This window comes from Oncorhynchus keta, chromosome 22, assembly GCF_023373465.1.
Source record: "Oncorhynchus keta strain PuntledgeMale-10-30-2019 chromosome 22, Oket_V2, whole genome shotgun sequence".
Lineage (NCBI taxonomy): Eukaryota > Metazoa > Chordata > Actinopteri > Salmoniformes > Salmonidae > Oncorhynchus > Oncorhynchus keta.
The window spans coordinates 28,350,476-28,368,588 of NC_068442.1; the positions used below are offsets into that span (position 1 = coordinate 28,350,476).

The following is an 18,113-nucleotide window of genomic DNA, read 5'->3' on the forward strand; positions in this document are numbered from 1 at the left end:
CCCTCTCTCTCTCTCTCTCTCTCTCTGTCTATCTCTGTCTATCTCTGTCTATCTCTCCCGTCTCTCTCTGTCTCTCTCTGTCTCTCTCTCTGTCTCTCTCTCCCGTCTCTCTCTCTCTCTCTCTCTCTCTCTCTCTCTCTCTCACACACAGCCATGGAGTCCTGTACATGCTCTCTCCCCCTCTCTCTTGCTGTCTCTCTCTCTCTTTCTCTCTCTCATGTCTCATATGGATATAAACATACTTAGCGATAGGGCATTAATGTATATACACACACTAATTTGTATAAATAAAGTCAGGATTTACTGATCTCTCATCTCCTTAGTTTGCTGTCTCTCTGTCTCTCTCCATCCTACAGCAGCCTTGGTAAATAAACAGCAACATGGCAGGAAGAAAACATCTCAGTGAGCTAGCCTGGGCCTTGGCTGGGCCCGAGGTGAGACAGGAAGAGAGAAAAAGTGGAATGTTAGTGTATGTATGCCTGTACGTGGGACTAGAGAACCATTTTCTTGTTTAGATTCGAGAGGATCTTCAATAGGCCTTTCTTTCTGTTTGCTCAGAATGGGTTGCATGTGTTTTACAATTCAAACCCCCTATTGTACGAGCTCCACTCTGACGCAAGTGAGGTTTTCTCTTTCATTCCAATCAGCACCCCTCCCATCCCTCTTACCCCTTCCCTAAGTCTTAGACGGAATGGGAGAAGACAGAGACAGAAGTGTCTCTAGTGAACTGAGTGACCCCTTCCTCTATTTTGTTATTTGAGAAAACCTTACTACTTTTATCTGAGTGGTTAAAAGTGAGCCACAACGACTGTGTTGAATAATGTTCCCAGATCTGTGCATTCATTTGGTAGTATATGTTTTCTTAGATGAGCGTGGTTGTGTCTGCAGGTGTACCTGAAGGCCCCTATGATCCTGAATGGAGTGTGTGTGATCTGGAAGGGCTGGATAGACATGCTGCGCCTGGATGGGATGGGATGTCTGGAGTTCGATGAGGAGAGAGCACAGGTACTGTAGCACATCATTTATCACACCCCTGGTCCCCAAGCACCACCAACACAATACACACAACTAGATATAACAATTATCTACTATATATACACACATTTACATAGTGTACACCTCTAGACGGACTACTTTTAAATTGCTTAACTAGAACTAAACTTAACATGTTGTGCCCCTGCCCCTACATATACAACCAAAACAACCACTCACTGGTCTAAACAAACTGTGTCTCTCCCCCTCTGTATGTGTTCAGCATGAGGATGCCCTGGCGCAGGCAGCCTTTGAGGATGCACGTAGGAGGACCCGGGACTTTGAGGACAGGGACCGCTCACACAGAGAGGACCTGGAGGTGAGAGAGATTGGACAGACTGGGGATGGGGTGGGGTGGGCTGGTGGTTTGACAGATTCTGAATGTCCCCATGGTCACATGATTAGTGCTAACGAAAAATGGTGATGTTGGAAGGTTGTGATTGTTTGTGTCCCCTGTGTGCTGAGAGATTGTTACCATGAGAACCCTTGTAAGTTTCCCCTAAGGTAGCTGTAAATTACCATGACAGTTGTGTGAATAACCCGGTTTGTTTTAGATATTTAACTCTCGAACACAAATCTTGAACTTATTGTGTATTTGTCTGAGTTATCGGGTGTGTGTGTGTGTATTTTATTCAAAATGACTTGTTATGGTATCTACAGTAGGTTTAGTGCATGAAGAGTCTATTCATAATAAGAACACAAAGAAACGTATTCATTTATTCTCAGATTGATCCTAAATGCATCCTCCCTAAGATGAAAACCAAATTGTGTTTTTTTAGGACCCTGTGGCATCAAAAATCTGGGACTGATGGCATTCAAGGACTAGGGTCTGTCTTCTTTGCTTTTCAATATCACTCTGTCATGCACTAAACCCTGTGTGTGGTATGTGTGTGTTGGATGCGTGAGTGTGTTTGTGTGCGTAGTGAGGTGTCTGTGTGTTTGTGAATCAACACGAGAGCATGTGCATGTATTTGAACAATTTAAAGTATCTGAGTCTGCTTGTTTTAGTGCCTGCATGTGAATGAGTGAAGAGAGAGAGAAAGAAAGTTACATGTCAACAGTATTTGTTGAGTTAACACACTGTGTAATGAATGCTTAGTGATAATGTGGGTTCCTTCTCTCTCATTCCCCAAAATCTCATGGTCAGTCATATGAATATGGTTTCTGGATTTTAAAAAATGCATTTTGTGATTTTATGATAGTTTGATGTGTGCAGGCCAGGAAATCCTACCAGGGTATAAGCTGGAAGACAGACCCCCCACACACACTCTCCCCCCAGTGCCTAATGGAGAACAGACCTCCTCACACACACACCACCCACCCTCACCCTGCTGCCGGAGGAGTCCGCTGCAAGGCCTGCTGGGACATATCTGCCACAGCTTGGCAGCACATGATTCTGAAGAGAGGGAGAGAGAGGGAGAGAGGGAGGGAGGGGGAGAGGATCTGAAGGAGTGCTTTCATGTTCACGTCTAGTATTTCCTCCCTCAGTAACATACCCTCAAGCTCCCTCAGGAAGAATGGACTCCTTTCTTCTGAAAATCAATAAGCTATGGAGGTATTATTGGTCAAAGAAAAAGGAAAATGGACGTCTCTGACATGGAGCCTGGAGGAGATAGTCTCAAACAGGATTGTGTGGAAGGTGTGCATGTAGTCAATGTATGACACATCTTCCAACTAAACCCTTTCCATGCCTTTCATTCTCAAATACTGACTGTGGTGGAAAAATGAAACCCCATAATCATTTTCTTCACGTTTTTTTCCATCCAAGTTATGTTGAAATAGCAGAAAGTCGTCTCCTGAACTGCTCTGATTCAGAATTTTCTGATTGGACTGTAGCATTTAGAAAATTCTCTAATTGTTGAATCCCCCTGCTCTGGAGTCCTCTCAAGGAGGGAGGAAGCTGATATTGTTGTTTTTATTTTAGATAAAAGATAATATTTGCATTTGGACAGCACAGGACCCTGTTTTTATGTGATGTGGGCGCCTGGCTCTAGAGGACATTCAACCATTACATTTCTGTGGTCTGAACTTGTGATCCTGTACTCAGTCCACCATAACTCAATAAAGGCCAGCAGCACAATGACAGTATGCCATAAAGTGGGAGCTAGGAGGCCTCTAAAGGGTTTAGAAACCTGTCATTTAGTTCCAGAATCACAGCTCTTTTCTAGCAAGGTTGTCAGTGTCAGCTTTGGGTATGTGTGTCTAAGTAAAGCATATATGGGTAATTCCCATGTTGTGTGGCCTTTGCATGTTTTGTTCATGTTCTTTGTTCAGATATTGTGTTTTTCTTGGTGTCTGTGCATGTGTGTAGGAGCGATACAGGACAGGACAGTGATGGCCATCTAGATGATTGAGTAAGATGAGATGGATGAAGAATAAATAGTACATTTTTTATCAGCCTGGAGCCCCATTCTGCAGGTGGAATTAGAGGATTTAATACTCTCCCTCCCCCTGTAATTACGGTAGCACTCCACTCAGGGTTGAGGCTTACTGTAATGTGTATCATCAAAATAATATTCCTTTGTCTGTAGTTACACTTTATACAGTATATTATTATGTATTGAGTCCATGTTTCAGATCATTGTAAAAAGAAGTGTGACCCTTCCTGATTGATAGATGTTTTCGTTTTGGAGGTTGGTCCAGTTCACGTTACATTGTGTGTGGTATGAGAAAGGATCTTTTCATCGCCCAACTGTAACTGGTGCGTTTTGGCTGAAAGGGGGAACCTTTACATAAAAGTTCTTTCCTCTGACTCAAGGACACTTCAAATATTTATTTTCCTTCATTTTTTAACTAAGGGAGCAGCACACATGTGTATGCGTGTGTGTGCGTGTGTGTGTGGTTGTTTTCAAAATCACTCTCCAACAACCTAGTAACACTGTGATCGGCCAGTTCATAAAATGTCCTAAATTGACAATATTGCAGTAATAAATAACTACGGTATAATATATATTATTAATTGTTTTGAAGACACTATTTCCGTTAATGATTCTGAAGAGGAAGAATGGATGAGCGTTAGTGTCGCATTTAGGATTAGAGTAGTAGACTAAACCAGACCAGGTTTAAAAGAAGCTATTATGGTGAGTCATTTGGATGACGACTACATGCCATTTCAGCTCAGAGACTTGTAGCAGCGTCTGCTTTCTCCCTCTGTCTGTCTGCCTGTCTGTCTGTCTTACATATATCTATGTTGGGAGAGATTTAGAAGTAGACGCATAAACATATGTATCTGTGACAGGCAGACAAGTCATTTTTTATTTTTAAAGCGTGTAATGTTGATGACTCCCCCCCTTAGCCTCAGCTGGAAACTCTCTGGTGCCCTCTGCTGAATGTACTGCACTTATTGATGCCCCATCTGAGGCCACTTTCAACACATTACACACACACACACACACACTCATTATGGTATATTTGGCTGTATTAAATATGTTCTCTCCCCCCCCCCCCTCCCCCTCCCCTCCGACACAGCCCAGGCGACAGCAGGACCCCAGCCCTGGCACCAACATGGGTAACAACGCTGATGATCACAAGATGCGCTAGAGGCCAGCGAGACACAGGGAGTGGGTCAGGGTGATCTGTCCATCATACTATGCCAGTCTCACACCCTGACATCAAGCTGTTAACTGGAGAGACCAAAGTCCACATTGCTGGGGATTTGGGGGTGGGGTGGGGTGGGATTCCTTTTAGTTTTAAAGTGTGGGTTAAGGGGATCGACCCAAACCTCGTTGTCTTCTGCGGGGTTTTGCACTATGTGATACATTCAGTTTAGTCCCCACTTTGCCTTCTGTATGCATGGAGCGCCTATCTATGTTTTCTTTTGTTCCCCTATGCAAAATATTTCAGAGGCACTTTCATTTACAATGCTTTATAAATAGGAAATGACTGGGTGATTATTAAATGGAACATTTTGTTCTTAAATAATAACTTATTTTCTAAATTGATATACTGTATTTCTAATGAATCCAAATGTCTGTTTCCATCTCCCTTATTATTTCCCAGAAATGTTGTCTTCAAGGAGCACCTGAGGAGCACTGAACATACATTAGTTTTAGTTTTTCATGTTTAGATGATTATTTATTATCAACTTCCATCAGGTAGTTTGGAAGTTGGCCTCTACCATTAAGTTCAAATAGTTACTATTCAATCACCTATTTATTTTCTATTAATAAAGGACTGTACACGGTTGCCTAAAAGCTATCTCTTATCCTATTATAGCACTATTTTAATGAAATTGTATTTGTTATTATTTTATTCATGTTTCGTTTGAAGGTCATGATGTTTACTTTTTGTATTTCTTTTCTCTATATACATACTGTATTTGTCAGTCTTTCTGCGTTCGTATGGGATGTTAGTAAAATATAGAAAGTTGTGTTCTAGAAAAGTTACTTTTACAAAGAGGCACTTTCTGTCTTCCTGTCTCCTCTTTAATGTTATTGTAACAGTCTTTGAACATGAGACTAGCAGCACAGAGCACACAATGAGGTCAGTGCTGAGCTCGCTCTCTATAAATTGAGGCAAATAGATTTTCTCCTCTGCATTGTTTTTTTATTTGTATTATTCTCTTTATTTCACGTTTCATCCAGATCAGGGTTTATAACGTCTAAGCAGTACATTTCTCCCAGAAAATGATGCAAAGGCACAGCAACATTGTCTCACTAACATACCCAACAGTTTTGTTTCATATGTTTCAGGTTATCTGAATATCCTTGAGTTTGATCAATTATTTAGCTGTTGTCAGTGTTTCCTTCTCTTCCCCTAGCGGAATAGTTGTAACGGTTTATTCAAATAAAGTTGTCGGTCACACTTTATTTGGATAGTCCCGTATAGATGATATACAGATGGTCATATGTTCAACAAGCTATCTGATGATGAGCAACTGCTTACTAAAGTTATGGTTAAAGTTAGGTTTAGGTTAAGAATTTAAAATAAGGGTTAGCGTTAAGGTTAGGGCTAGGGTTGGGGATAGTTAGTTGAAATGTTGTTGACAGTTATTGAACATCTACGGACCATCTACTTAGGACTACCCAAATAAAGTGTTACCAAGTTGTTTGTACTAGAGATAAGAGAGAGCAAAATCTTTATAAGAGATAGAAGGCTTGCAATCCAACTCTGTTTCAACCAGTCATGAAATATTGGGATGAAATATGTAAAGAGTCAGTGAGGAGATCAAATAAGTAAGATAAATCACAGAAATACAGGTGTGTATGTTATTCAGTTTGAACAGTGATGGATTGTACAGTCTGAGGCTCAATATTTGAAATGAAAGGAGAAAGTTAAGGTCAAGTCTAGCAGCAGTAATGTACTGGTGGTTTTCCACCAGTCATTTGTAATGTATCAGCTCAGTATTTTATTCAAAGTTCATTTGCTTTAATTTGAATAAAGATGAAAGGTGGAGGAAGTAGCCTATGTTTTGTAAAGGGATGAATGGTAGACATCAAGTTGTAAGATGTGGATGTGCAGATCAGAAATAATGGGGTTTAGGTGGACAGTGGGAGAGGCATGAGTTTGTCACACTTTGCTGGGGAATCAAGTTCTAATTTCATACGGCATGTGATTGTATTTCCTTGGATTATGTTCTTAGGTTTTTATCCTAAATACTTTCATATCACATACTTGCATAATGTTTTACATCCCACTAATGATGCAGTTCTTTTGCATTTCTAGCTCATTAAAACAATGTGTATGGTCTTAGCCTGTTGCTTTAGTAAATCAAATCAAATGTATTTATAAAGCCCTTCTTAGCTCATCTGATATCTCAAAGTGCTGTACAGAAACCCAGCCTAAAACCCCAAACAGCAAGCAATGCAGGTGTAGAAGCACGGTGTGTCACCTCAAGTTAGCATACCAATGTAGGTAGCAGGAACGAACAGGTATATGCTACCTTCCACAGTGATGTTTATGCAATGTGTACAGTATTTCACCATTTTCTGAGAGCTCTATTTCAAATGGTTTGTTTGATATCTACTCCAGTGTATAGGGTACCCGATTAAAGTATCAGTGCTCTTGAATAGAATTACAAAATGTATTGGACACTCAGAAACTAACTGGCCTACCTCCAGCTACAACCAAAAACAAATAGAAATATTGGGTATTTATTACTTCTCGATTTTGTGAACCTTTATTTGATTGAAATGTTGGTTAGATAGTACGATATGTTTGCATGAGGTCAGGAATGTCCAAAAAACACTGCAGTTATGACAAATCCCAGCCTTGATTTCCAATATAATTCATCTTTCCCTTCATGTGTTGGCCTACTCCCCTAAGTCCCAGTTAGCTGTAGCCCTGTCTGAGCTTCACCCTTCACTTAATGCTGGCATTAAGGCAAGTTACACACCAGAGACTATTTCCTAGTTTGCTCACTTAAAAAAAAAAGGTTTATTTTCTTATTTGTTTTAAGTTATTGATACAGGTTGACCTTTGTTGTGTTCAGGTTATGCTATGAAGAACTGTGTATTTCTGTGTTTAATGGCCTACCTTTTAAGATTTTACTGAAGAATTTAGTTTTCTTTCTTTCTGTTTTATGGTTTAGCTTGTTTAGCTTGTTTTGTTAAGGGGCAATTTAAATCTGAAGTGTTGAATTTGATGTGTTTCATAATAAACTTGTAACAAACGATTTACTAGGTCTTGTGCATTTTTTAAGAATCACCATTGCCAGAAACACTAATTTATCACTGACTTTATGACTGTCTATACTTTAAAGGCTGTCTGCCTCTCTTTGAGGTTATTTTGTCCTATGAATAATTACTATGCTCCACAAGTTGCTGGTCTCAGGTCTAGCCAGGTCAATGTGTGCTCCGAACTTGATCTCAGATAATCTTTCAAGTGTGGCATTGTTCAGTCACAAGACTCTGAAGTTTGTAAACACGTGAGATGGTAAACAGAACTCATCACCCGAGTCAGACACTCATAACAGGCCATTACAACCGTGAACTACCAGCAAACATGATACCAGTGCACCATGAATAGGCTACACCTGTATGCTCATTGAAGTCAGCATAATAAGCATTTATGTCGAATAGTTTAGTTTTATACTGTATCTGAATATTAATGAATAGTACTTAAATTGCACAATGGATATAGCCTGGCCATAGACTATTTTTTGATTAGCATACAGTTTGATGAGTTTGATTCGTGTTAATTGCACTAATTATAGAAATGTGCAAACATAGACATGTTCACATAGATATTATAGCCTATAATTTAAACATGATAAGCGAGAAAAACATATTTTGAAGAAATATGTTGGTCAGCTGACCAGGAAGTGGCTGTTTCTTCACGATACACAGGAAGTTGAATAATCAGCTGATAGTGGTGGTGTTTTGTTGGAAGTTGCCGTTGTTTGTGAAGTGTTTATATTCCTTTCTCTTCAATTCACGATAAAGACACAACAAACGAAAAAAGGAATTCGATTGACATTTAATTATTAGTGATGTTATGAAAATTAGCTAAGTGACTCACTGTTACAATTTCAATTCATAGCTAGCTAGATTGCTGTTGAATCCTCGGGAAGAAAGAAAACAGCAACGTAACGTCAGTCAACGGGTTTGAGACGTTCTTTGTTTTTGTTTTGTCAGACAGAATTGCAGTATTTGGTTTCTTCTTTTTGAACATCGTTTTATATTTATTTATAATTGTGCGTGGATTTTGATAACAATAACTATACAGGAGAGCTAGCTAGCATAGTTACAAGTCGCCGATAATTGTTGTCAAGCTCCTGAGTTGTCTAATCAGAAGCGAGACAATAGAGCTGTTTAGATATTGACGAGTGTGGAAAGATTTCAGACTAGCTAGCTAGCTAGTTGTTGTGGTGTGACCGTCATTTGCACATCACTCAGTTATCTCAACTGCGACCTGTTGGTAGAGTTATATGTCAGCCACCAACCTGTAATTATCAGTTAGCTTTGTGTGCAATTTAGCAAGTTTGTTGCGCAATTCCTGAATGCCAACGTTGTCAGCAAGGATCGCTGGTCCAAAAGTATGGTAACAGCAATGTGTCGTAACTAAGTGTTGGAGTGTCTTGGCCTCTGAGAAGGTGTAATTTGTCCCACTGTCAATATATTTCAAGGTGTATTGTGTATGCCTATGAATTAAGTATTATTTTATTGTGTTAATAGCTTCATGTTGTGTAGAAACTGTGCAATTGAAAAGGAGTGATTTAAGAAGAGAAGGATCAGGCAGTCTAATATTAAAGAACGGTCCAGTTCTGGCACAGGCACAGAACCTCCTTGAAAATCCTTCTCCCTACTTGCCAATGCTGGATCTGGAAGTTGTTCCTGAAAGATCTTTAGGACATGAGCAATGGGAATTCGCATTAGGTAAGCGACTCAGAAGATAATAGGTTATTTGGTATTTCTTCATCCGACCACACACCCTAAATGTTTTCCCTGTCCGTTATTTGACATATTTGTTTGTAATTTGTAAATGCGGACTAAATCTATCTCGTATCTTCTCCATCTTTTTGTCACAGGGATGCCATTGGCCCAGGCCATTTCCATTTTACAGAAACACTGCCGCATCATCAAGAATGTCCAGGTTCTCTACAGTGAACAAGTAAGAGATGAGATGACTGCTCTTTGATATGATGTAGGGTGTGGGCTGTCAGATTAATGTCACAGATTCTTGATTGACTGTACCCTGTAATTACATGTTATCTTCCTGTTTCTAGATGCCACTCAGTCATGACCTCATACTCAACTTGACTCAGGATGGAATGAAACTGCTGTTTGATGCCTGTAACCAGAGACTGAAGGTGAGGGAGGGGTGCTCTCGTGACTTTAGACTTCATTCAGTAAATACTGTATGTTGAACACTAATCACGTCTCTTGTTGCTGTAATGTTTAGGTGATTGAAGTATACGACTTGAGCAAAGTGAAATTGAAATACTGGTGAGTGATCATCTGTTCCTAGCTGTGTGAGTATTAACAAATGTATATGTGAGCGAGGTGGGAATTTGTCCAACTGGAATTGTTTATTTTACTTAGTGAGAATAGTTTGTTTTGCACATTGTTCATCTTATGTGGGACTTTGTGCTAATACAAAAGTATGTGGACACCCCTTCAAATTAGTGGCACTTCAAATGAGTGGACTCTGCTATTTCAGCCACACCCGTTGTTGACAGGTATATTAAATCTAGCACACAGCCATGCAATCTCCAATGAAACACTTTGTCAGTAGAATGGAAGAGCTCAGTGTCTTTTAATGTGGCACTGCCATAGGATGCCACCTTTCCAACAAGTCAGTCTGTCAGATTTCTGCCATGCTAGAGCTGCCCCGGTCAACTGTAAGTGCTGTTATTGTGAAGTGGAAATAGGAGCCACAACGGCTCAGCTGCGAAGTGGTAGGCCACACAAGCTCACAGAGTGGGACCGCCGAGTGCTGAAGCGCTTAGTGCATAAAAATCGTCGGTCCTCGGTTGCAACACTCACTATCGAGTTCCAAACCACCTCCTGAAGCACGCAAGCCTCAGATCACAATGCTAAGCGTCGGCTGGAGTGGTGTAAAACTCGCCGCCATTGGACTTTGGAGCAGTGGAACCGCGTTCTTTGGCGTGATGAATTACGCTTCACCAACTGGCAGTCCGACAGATTAATCTGTATTTGGCGGATGCCAGAAGAACGCTACCTGCCCTACCTGGTTCGGGCTAGGCCACTTACTTCCAGTGAAGGGAAATCTGAATGCTACAGCATACAGTGACAATTCTGTGCTTCCAACTTTGTGGCAACAGTTTGGGGAAGGCCCTTTCCTGTTTCAGCATGACAATGCCCCTGTGCACAAAGCGAGGTCCATAGAGAAATGGTTTGTTGAGATCAGTGTGGAAGAACTTGACTGGCCTGCACAGAGCCCTTAACTCCATCGAACACCTTTGGGATGAATTGGAACGCCAACTTCGAGCCAGGTCTAATCACCCAACATCAGTGCCGACCTCACTAATGCTCTTGTGGCTAAATGGAAGAAAGTCCCCGCAGCAATGTTCCAATATTTAGGGGAAAGCCTTCCCAGAAGAGTGGAGGCTTCTATAGCAGCAAACTGGTGACCAACTCCATATTAATGTCCATGATTTTGGAATGAGATGTTCGATGAGCAGGTGTCCACATACTTTTGGTAATATATTGCAATAGTATCTAAGTCTAAATGGTGTCATTGTCTTGCAGTGGAGTACATTTCAACACTCAGGCTATAGCACCCACTATAGAGCAGATTGACCAGTCCTTTGGTGCCACACACCCTGGAGGTAAGGGAAAGACATTCACCAATCAGCAGATACAACTTGGTTTCTTATTGATAGTACTGTAGAATGCTGCAAGGTAGGCTTGTGTTTCACCATGTTTTCCTCACTCCACAGTATACAATGCTGCAGAGCAACTGTTCCACTTGAACTTTCGGGGACTCTCCTTCTCCTTCCAGCTTGACTCATGGAATGAAGCTCCCAAGTATGAGGTGAGACTATTACCTGTTCCTGTTGTATTTATCCCTAGTATGCTGTTTTTATCTGACTGGCTTTATAATTTCCTTATAAACCCTGTTTGACGTACAGTATCTGCCACACTGCAAATGTATTCCGTAACTTGCTCTTCTTGCTGTACCCTTAAGAGTTTCCCTCATCTATTTTTTCAAATGGACTTTACCTGGCTGACAACCCGTAATAGACCTTGTTAACCAGATAAAGTACTAGTCTTTTTGGCTTGGATTATTTGTTATATAATGAAAACCCCTGTCTCATTTTGACCCCATGGGAATTAACAAACTAATTGCTACATCACCAATATGATGCATGAGTATTTGGTTTTGAAGCATTTGATAATGCTGGAAATACAAAATAAATCTGCCAAAAAATTGCTTAGTATGTATTTTTTTGTGAAAGTGCATTGCTACAGTATAAAGCTGTTGATGTGAGTGCTTGTGTCTCTATGTTGAATGTGAGCTGTTGAAATGCACACGCCAATCTACTCCAAGTTGTTTTGCTTTGACAGCCTAACTTTGCCCATGGCTTGGCCTCCCTGCAGATTCCGCACGGGGCCACAGTGAAACGGATGTACATCTATACTGGGAACAACCTACAGGACACCAAGTAAGAACATAATGTATTCACAAGCACACCTGGAATAATGTATGAGCATGGCAAGTTTATGGGGAGATTGAGGAAGCAGGTGGAGTATAAGGTGAAGGGGAAGATACTGTGTGTTTGGTGAGCTTGTTTACTCCAATGGAAATGCTTCAACTAACACCATATTCTCCTTTGAATATGGTTAGGTTTAAAAGTATTGTGAGATGTGTGATCTTGGATTGCAGAAAAAAACATGACTGTGACTCACTCTGTCGCTCCTCAGGGCTCCAGTGATGCCCCTTGCCTGTTTCCTTGGCAACGTGTATGCAGAGTGTGTGGACGTGCTGAAGAATGGTGCGGGACCACTTGGTCTGAGACTTCGCATCCTCACTGCAGGTACATAGCAAAGGGACATCTCAACCCACTCATGTCTATGAGTACAACACCATCAGAACTGTGTAATTGAAGCTAATTCTGTTCGGGTTGATATTCATTTTGAGGCTCTCTGAACACATGCCACTGACGGGACTGGAGGACATAGGTGTTCTTTTTCCGTAGCTCAATCCATCCACAATTCTAATTGGATCAGGCTAGTCTTTTCTCCCTTCCTTTAATTAATTCCTTCCTCCAGCTCTGTTGTTAGGACTGTTATAGGGCCTCCTGCTGGAGCTACAGAATAGTGCTTTCCTGCAAGTCCCTCAGTTCCATGCCCTCTCCAGTCCATATGTAAAGCCCTGCTGATCTCATCACCAGATATCACCTCTGACAGGCCCCTCCCCTGGAGAGGCTGAACTAAAAAAATAACCTACAGGAGGAGCCATGTACACTATATACTTGTACTCTACACCCTTTAGTAGATGGGAAGAGGGCTGTCAAAATATGTTAAGTCATCTGAAAGTCTCTTGGAATCCCTCATCCAGTGTTTAGACGTGTGTCTTTTAACCAGCTGTTTTTGTTGTCTCTGGTTTGATGTATTATATGCATTCGTAATGAAATGATGTGCTCCCAACAGTTTTGCAACATCAGGTCATATTCAGCTTGGATAATGAGTGTACTTGTGTCCTGTTGTCAGGCTGCGGGCCGGGGGTGATGGCTGATGCCAAGGTGCGTGCTGTGGAGAGGAACATCTACTTTGGAGACTCCTGTCAAGATGTGCTGAGTGCTCTGGGCTCGCCACACAAGGTCTTCTACAAGTCAGAGGACAAGGTATGGCCCTTAACGCTCTTCCCTGTCTCCCTCTTTTACCCTGACCCCCTTTTCTCAGACTTGACTTGCTGCTCTCTGTTTATAAACAAGCTCTCTTCATGTTTTGGTTTCCTGTTTCAGATGAAGATCCACTCTCCGTCGCCTCACAAGCAGGTCCCGTCCAAATGCAATGACTACTTCTTCAACTACTTCACCCTGGGGGTGGTAGGTCTTGGTGTTATATGGGGGGGGGGGGTAAAAAGAGGGCTTGTCTTTTTTATGTTGACATTAAATCTCAATGTGCAGTTTTGACCTCTGATTGTTCCCTCTTCCTGTCGTTCCAGGACATACTCTTTGATTCCACCACACACCTGGTGAAGAAGTTTGTCCTTCATACCAACTTCCCTGGTCATTACAATTTCAACATGTAAGTCTCTCTGCCTCAGTTAAGACTGGCACTTTATTGGCCCTTGGCTCAAATATGCAATGTTCAGACATATGATTCATTTGAATTAATGATTTGCAGTAGAGCCATAAGAGGCTATTAACTCTTTAGTGGTTGAAGTAATGTAGTCGCAGGACTGAACGGCTCCCCACTCAGTAACATGTAAAATCTCTCAATACTAGATATCATCGATGTGATTTCAAGATTCCACTTGTCATTAAGAAAGGTGAGTTTCTAATCAGCTTTTGTATTGTATTTCCTGAGTTTTTTGGTGCTCCTTTTGTACTCTGCCTGTCTCCTCTCTGACCTATGTCAAGTCTCTTCATGTAATCTTGACTGTGTCTTTCAGAAGCTGCTGATGCTCAGTGGGAGGACTGCATTCTCACTACCTACAGCAAGGTCAGATATGCCTGACCTGCTCAGTCTTTGCCTAACTGAATGTTTTCCTACAACATACTGTATATTTTTGATAAAGAGTTGTGAAAAACACCACACAAGCAACTATGTTTAAACTTTATAGGTATCTGTGACTTCAGAGAAGGTTTGTGTTCTCCTGACTGACTATGGTTGTGTCTCCCATAGTGGGATCAGATTCAGGAGCTTCTTGGACACCCCATGGAGAAGCCTGTCGTGCTCCACAGGTAAGAGATGTCTGGGTTAGAATATACATGGCTACTTTCTGATTAAGTGTTTTCACTGACTGCTGGCTCTGCAGTTACCAAAAAGGTGTTCATTTTTTCTGTCTCACAGGTCATCCTCTGCAAATAATACCAATCCCTTCGGCTCTACTTTCTGTTTTGGACTACAGCGAATGATCTTTGAGGTAAGAACTTGGTGTGTTTCCTGAGTCGTGAGGGATGATGGCATTAGGTTGAGTAGTACAAAGGCCTGTATGTAAACTGTCCTAACTGTGCAAACTTGTCGTCCCAGGTGATGCAGAACAACCACATAGCTTCAGTGACTCTGTACGGTGCCCCCAGACCCAGCAGCCGGGTCCGAGCCGAGGCCAGCGCCCACTGAACAGCATCCTACTGCCAACCCAGGCTTGGCCTGAGGGCTGTCTCTCCCCTCCTCCAGGCCACACCACAGCACCCCTAGGCTGATCAGAGCAGTGTACTCTGTCTCACCCAATCTCTCACCCACTGCCATGTTCACACCAGAGAGGAGCTCCTCTGGACCCATCTGCCCCACTCTGACAGGCACCTCATCCAGAGGCCTGCTAGGAGCCTTACGTCAGTCTTCATCCCACCCCCCTCCCACCTCTGACTTACCCTGTCCCAATGGTCTTCATCGTCAAAACACTCATTAGATGTGTTTCATCAATGCACATTTGTATGCTGGCATGCACAAACACATGCTCACCTGCATACACAAATGAGCACCTGCGTGCATGTTACAGTTTTTAAAATGACTTAATACCTGCTTTACATACACACATATATCAGAAACTGATACCAAAATCATTTCAATCCTTTCTCCACTGTATGTTCATGTTACCTGTTAATACACATGCATATGGATGCAGGCTCATCTCATATCTGCAGCACTAGCATAACAAGTACACCATTACATACACAGACAGTTACAGAAACAAACATGCATGCACACAGACAATTGCATGAATAGAGAAGTTGTTGTTTTTAAAAGGAGAGTGGTAAAAGATGACTAGCACAAACTGGCCTCCCCATGGAGGGTCCTAGTGCTCTGCATGCTTTGAGGGGGAACTGTCTTGGCACATGATCAAACACAGACACACATATACTGGTCCACATACACCACACACACACATTCATACACTCGTGTCATGAACAAGTCCTCAGCATAAGCCACCTCCTATTGCAAGGCCGTAAATCACTAACTGCATTTGTAGTTAGTTAGTTTGTTTTGTGTTTATTTGCCAGGCCCGATGGAAACATTTGAACATTTGCACTAAGATACACCCTATTTACTTTCTTGTTGTTTCCTATCCAGTGAGGAGTATTGTGCATTTTATTTCTATTAGTGATGGCAGAGGAAAGGCTCCAGCTCCTCTATCCCATGACTGACTTCCTTTCCTTCCACATGTACACTATCCCCTCCACTGTCCACTGCTACCCCTGTCTTTACAGCCTTCCTCCCCATGCTATCTCATGATTTCTCTCTTTCCCCCTCCATCTCTCTCTCTTCACAGGAGATACCCAAATGAATCCCTCAGATGTACTTCATCATTGCTATCATTCTTAATTTTTTTTAAAGTGTTAAATTGCCAAAAGTTTTGCCAAAGATGGTTCAGCATGTTTTAAGTTATCCAGACATTTTAGTGTCAAAATTTGACCTTTTTCTAAGAGCAGACATTCCCTCCTAAACAATATTTTTTTTTAAATTGTAGGCCCCTGACCCATAATCTTAATCTCTCCTAAATACTTCTTGAGTATATCATCTTTATTATTTGTGCTTTTTAATGCAGATATTTTATCATTCAGTTTTTAGTCTCCTGAGACTCCTCCCTATGTGTAGCAGGTAGATTTGGGACTATGTTCAGCAGCAGTCTCTTCTGGTGTTTTGTACAGATTTGTAAATAGTGTGCTCTTTTTTTTGTCATTTTAAGCTAATGGTACAATGTGGGTCTGAATTGTTTTAAGGTCAGAGCACACACCAGACGTGACACTTGTATTACTTAGGAATTCTGTTTGATGTCTCTCTCCCTAGTGGAGAGAACAGTGGCGCTCCTAAGCCCTGGGCCTGGAGGGTTCATTCATCTCTCTAGTTCAGCTTTAACCACTTAGTACTAGAGACAGATGCTGAAGATGGGCTAAAGCCGAGACAAGGAGGGGTTACTGTTGGATAGGGAAGGGAGCCCTGTACAGTCTATGATGTTTAGAACCCCTGGATGTGTGTGTGATCAGTGTTACAGTGGGTTGATCGTGTTCTGGTGCTAGATCAGAGGTGTGACTGAGGCTTATACGTGTGTGTCCTCCTCCCATCTTGTGTATCTATCTGCCATCATGTCAGCCCCTGTCAGACCAGGCCTCCAGGCCTCAGCTTTACAGCGTGTGATGCAGGCTTATTACATGGGCATTGTTCATTCTGTTACATTGACTTGTTTCATGAGTTGCGATGGGGGGTTTAAATTTTATCCCTTGCTTTGTGCAAGTTGAATAAAAGAAAAGGGTAGAATGGCTTGTTAAAGTTGTGCCTCATCTCCCACCAAGCCTGTCTTGACTTCTCTCTGTAAATTAAACTAGGCTATAGAACTGCATTGTGTATGACTTGAGCATGAAAAGTTAACATGGTTGGCTGACTGTCACCCATAGTCATCATTGTCCTCTTGCTCCAGAAAACATAACAGTAAAGAGTAGATTAAAGACTTGGGTCACTATTCAATCTGTATCGCTGAAGTATTACAGCTAGCACGATAAATGTAAAGGTAATTCATTTTCAATTACTCTGTAACTCAACTTTCTCGATATGGATTGAATAGAGCCCTTGATGTAGAGGTCCTGAGCTCAGTCATGAAGGGCATCGCTGTCATCCTCATCACATATCCCCCTGGTATTCTGATTGTAAGATTTGCACAGTACACAATACATTGTTTTGTCTGGTCTTATGTTATTGTTGCAGGACACAGAAACATCACTCTGAACATCTCACAGCAAGACAATGGTTAGAACATCAGTTTGAGCACTCACTGGCCAGCCCTTCATGACCTGAGATGGATACACAGACTGGTTGTGTTGGAATTCAAATACAATGCACACTCAGCTTTGAGCGAGAAAACAAATGCAACACCACCAATGTTGCAGTGATGTTTCCGGAATGTTACTGCTGAGAGTGAGTAGCTAGTGTGCTGGGCTGTGCTTGCCCAATCTCAGGTGGACATATCAGATATTTTTTTAATGCCAGGAGCAAGTGAATGCTTAATTTTCATCAGTTGGTTTTAGCTATTTTATTTCCTCTGAGGTAATCCTATTTTTCCATTGGAATGAATGAATGGTTGTCCTTAAGATTAGAAATGGACAACTTCAGTTTAGTGTAATACTCATATTAATTCTATGTATTGTCTCCCTTTATATTGTGTGTTATCCTCCTCCCCCAAAGTAATTATTTTTGGTGGATTCAGTACAGTTAACCCATTTCTGGAAATGGGAATTATCCTTAATTAAACTTGTGAATCAAATTCATTGGAATGTGGTGTTTTATATTTTGGATACCTTTACTTCTGTACAATAAAGAACATGTATAGATCAACATTATCAAGCATGTCATAGAAAGCAATAACCATTACTGCGGTGAATCAGAACGGTCTGCTTAAAGCTTGCACAATGCTTCCGACTGAAACGATGCAAGATTGCTATGATAAATTTAGATGAGCTCATTAAATCTACTGAAACTCAACATTTATAATTTTATAACACTGCTCATTATGAA

General features: G+C 41.4%; 2 protein-coding genes across 7 annotated transcripts in view; both read left to right on the plus strand.

Annotated features, from left to right (window-relative positions):
* Window positions 1-7,645, plus strand: part of LOC118401277 (core-binding factor subunit beta) — a 33,397-nt gene extending 25,752 nt beyond the window's left edge. For 2 of the 5 annotated variants that reach the window (XM_035798656.2, XM_035798657.1), the window contains exons 5-7: window positions 889-1,005; window positions 1,256-1,351; window positions 4,501-7,645. In XM_035798656.2, the coding sequence (XP_035654549.1) occupies window positions 889-1,005; window positions 1,256-1,351; window positions 4,501-4,572 (285 nt within the window). In that variant the 3' untranslated portion in view covers window positions 4,573-7,645. Of the gene's footprint in view, window positions 1-888; window positions 1,006-1,255; window positions 1,352-1,811; window positions 1,860-4,500 lie in introns of all 5 variants that reach the window. The other 3 variants (XM_035798659.2, XM_035798658.2, XM_052474986.1) reach the window with 3 other exon arrangements.
* A 677-nt stretch (window positions 7,646-8,322) lies between these two features.
* On the plus strand, window positions 8,323-17,862 carry LOC118401278 (phagosome assembly factor 1-like). 2 transcript variants are annotated; one of them, XM_035798660.2, is made up of 16 exons: window positions 8,323-9,347; window positions 9,500-9,582; window positions 9,698-9,781; window positions 9,874-9,917; window positions 11,184-11,263; window positions 11,375-11,469; window positions 12,003-12,100; window positions 12,360-12,472; window positions 13,149-13,282; window positions 13,403-13,486; window positions 13,606-13,688; window positions 13,889-13,932; window positions 14,056-14,105; window positions 14,289-14,347; window positions 14,457-14,529; window positions 14,637-17,862. In XM_035798660.2, the coding sequence occupies exons 1-16, from the start codon at window positions 9,284-9,286 to the stop codon at window positions 14,724-14,726; spliced, it is 1,278 nt and encodes a 425-aa protein (XP_035654553.1). In that variant the 5' UTR covers window positions 8,323-9,283; the 3' UTR covers window positions 14,727-17,862. The 2 variants fall into 2 exon arrangements, with proteins under 2 accessions (XP_035654553.1, XP_035654554.1); XM_035798661.2 differs by having other exon boundaries at window positions 12,036-12,100.
* The last annotated feature ends 251 nt before the right edge of the window (window positions 17,863-18,113 follow it).

Bases quoted from the DNA above. Each gene is read 5' to 3' on its own strand.
- LOC118401278 (XM_035798660.2), top strand. From the start codon at position 9,284: ATGCTGGATCTGGAAGTTGTTCCTGAAAGATCTTTAGGACATGAGCAA. The intron at 9,782-9,873 runs GTGAGGGAGGGG...TGTAATGTTTAG, and splicing joins CCTGTAACCAGAGACTGAAG to GTGATTGAAGTATACGACTT. The intron at 11,470-12,002 runs GTGAGACTATTA...TTGCTTTGACAG, and splicing joins ATGAAGCTCCCAAGTATGAG to CCTAACTTTGCCCATGGCTT.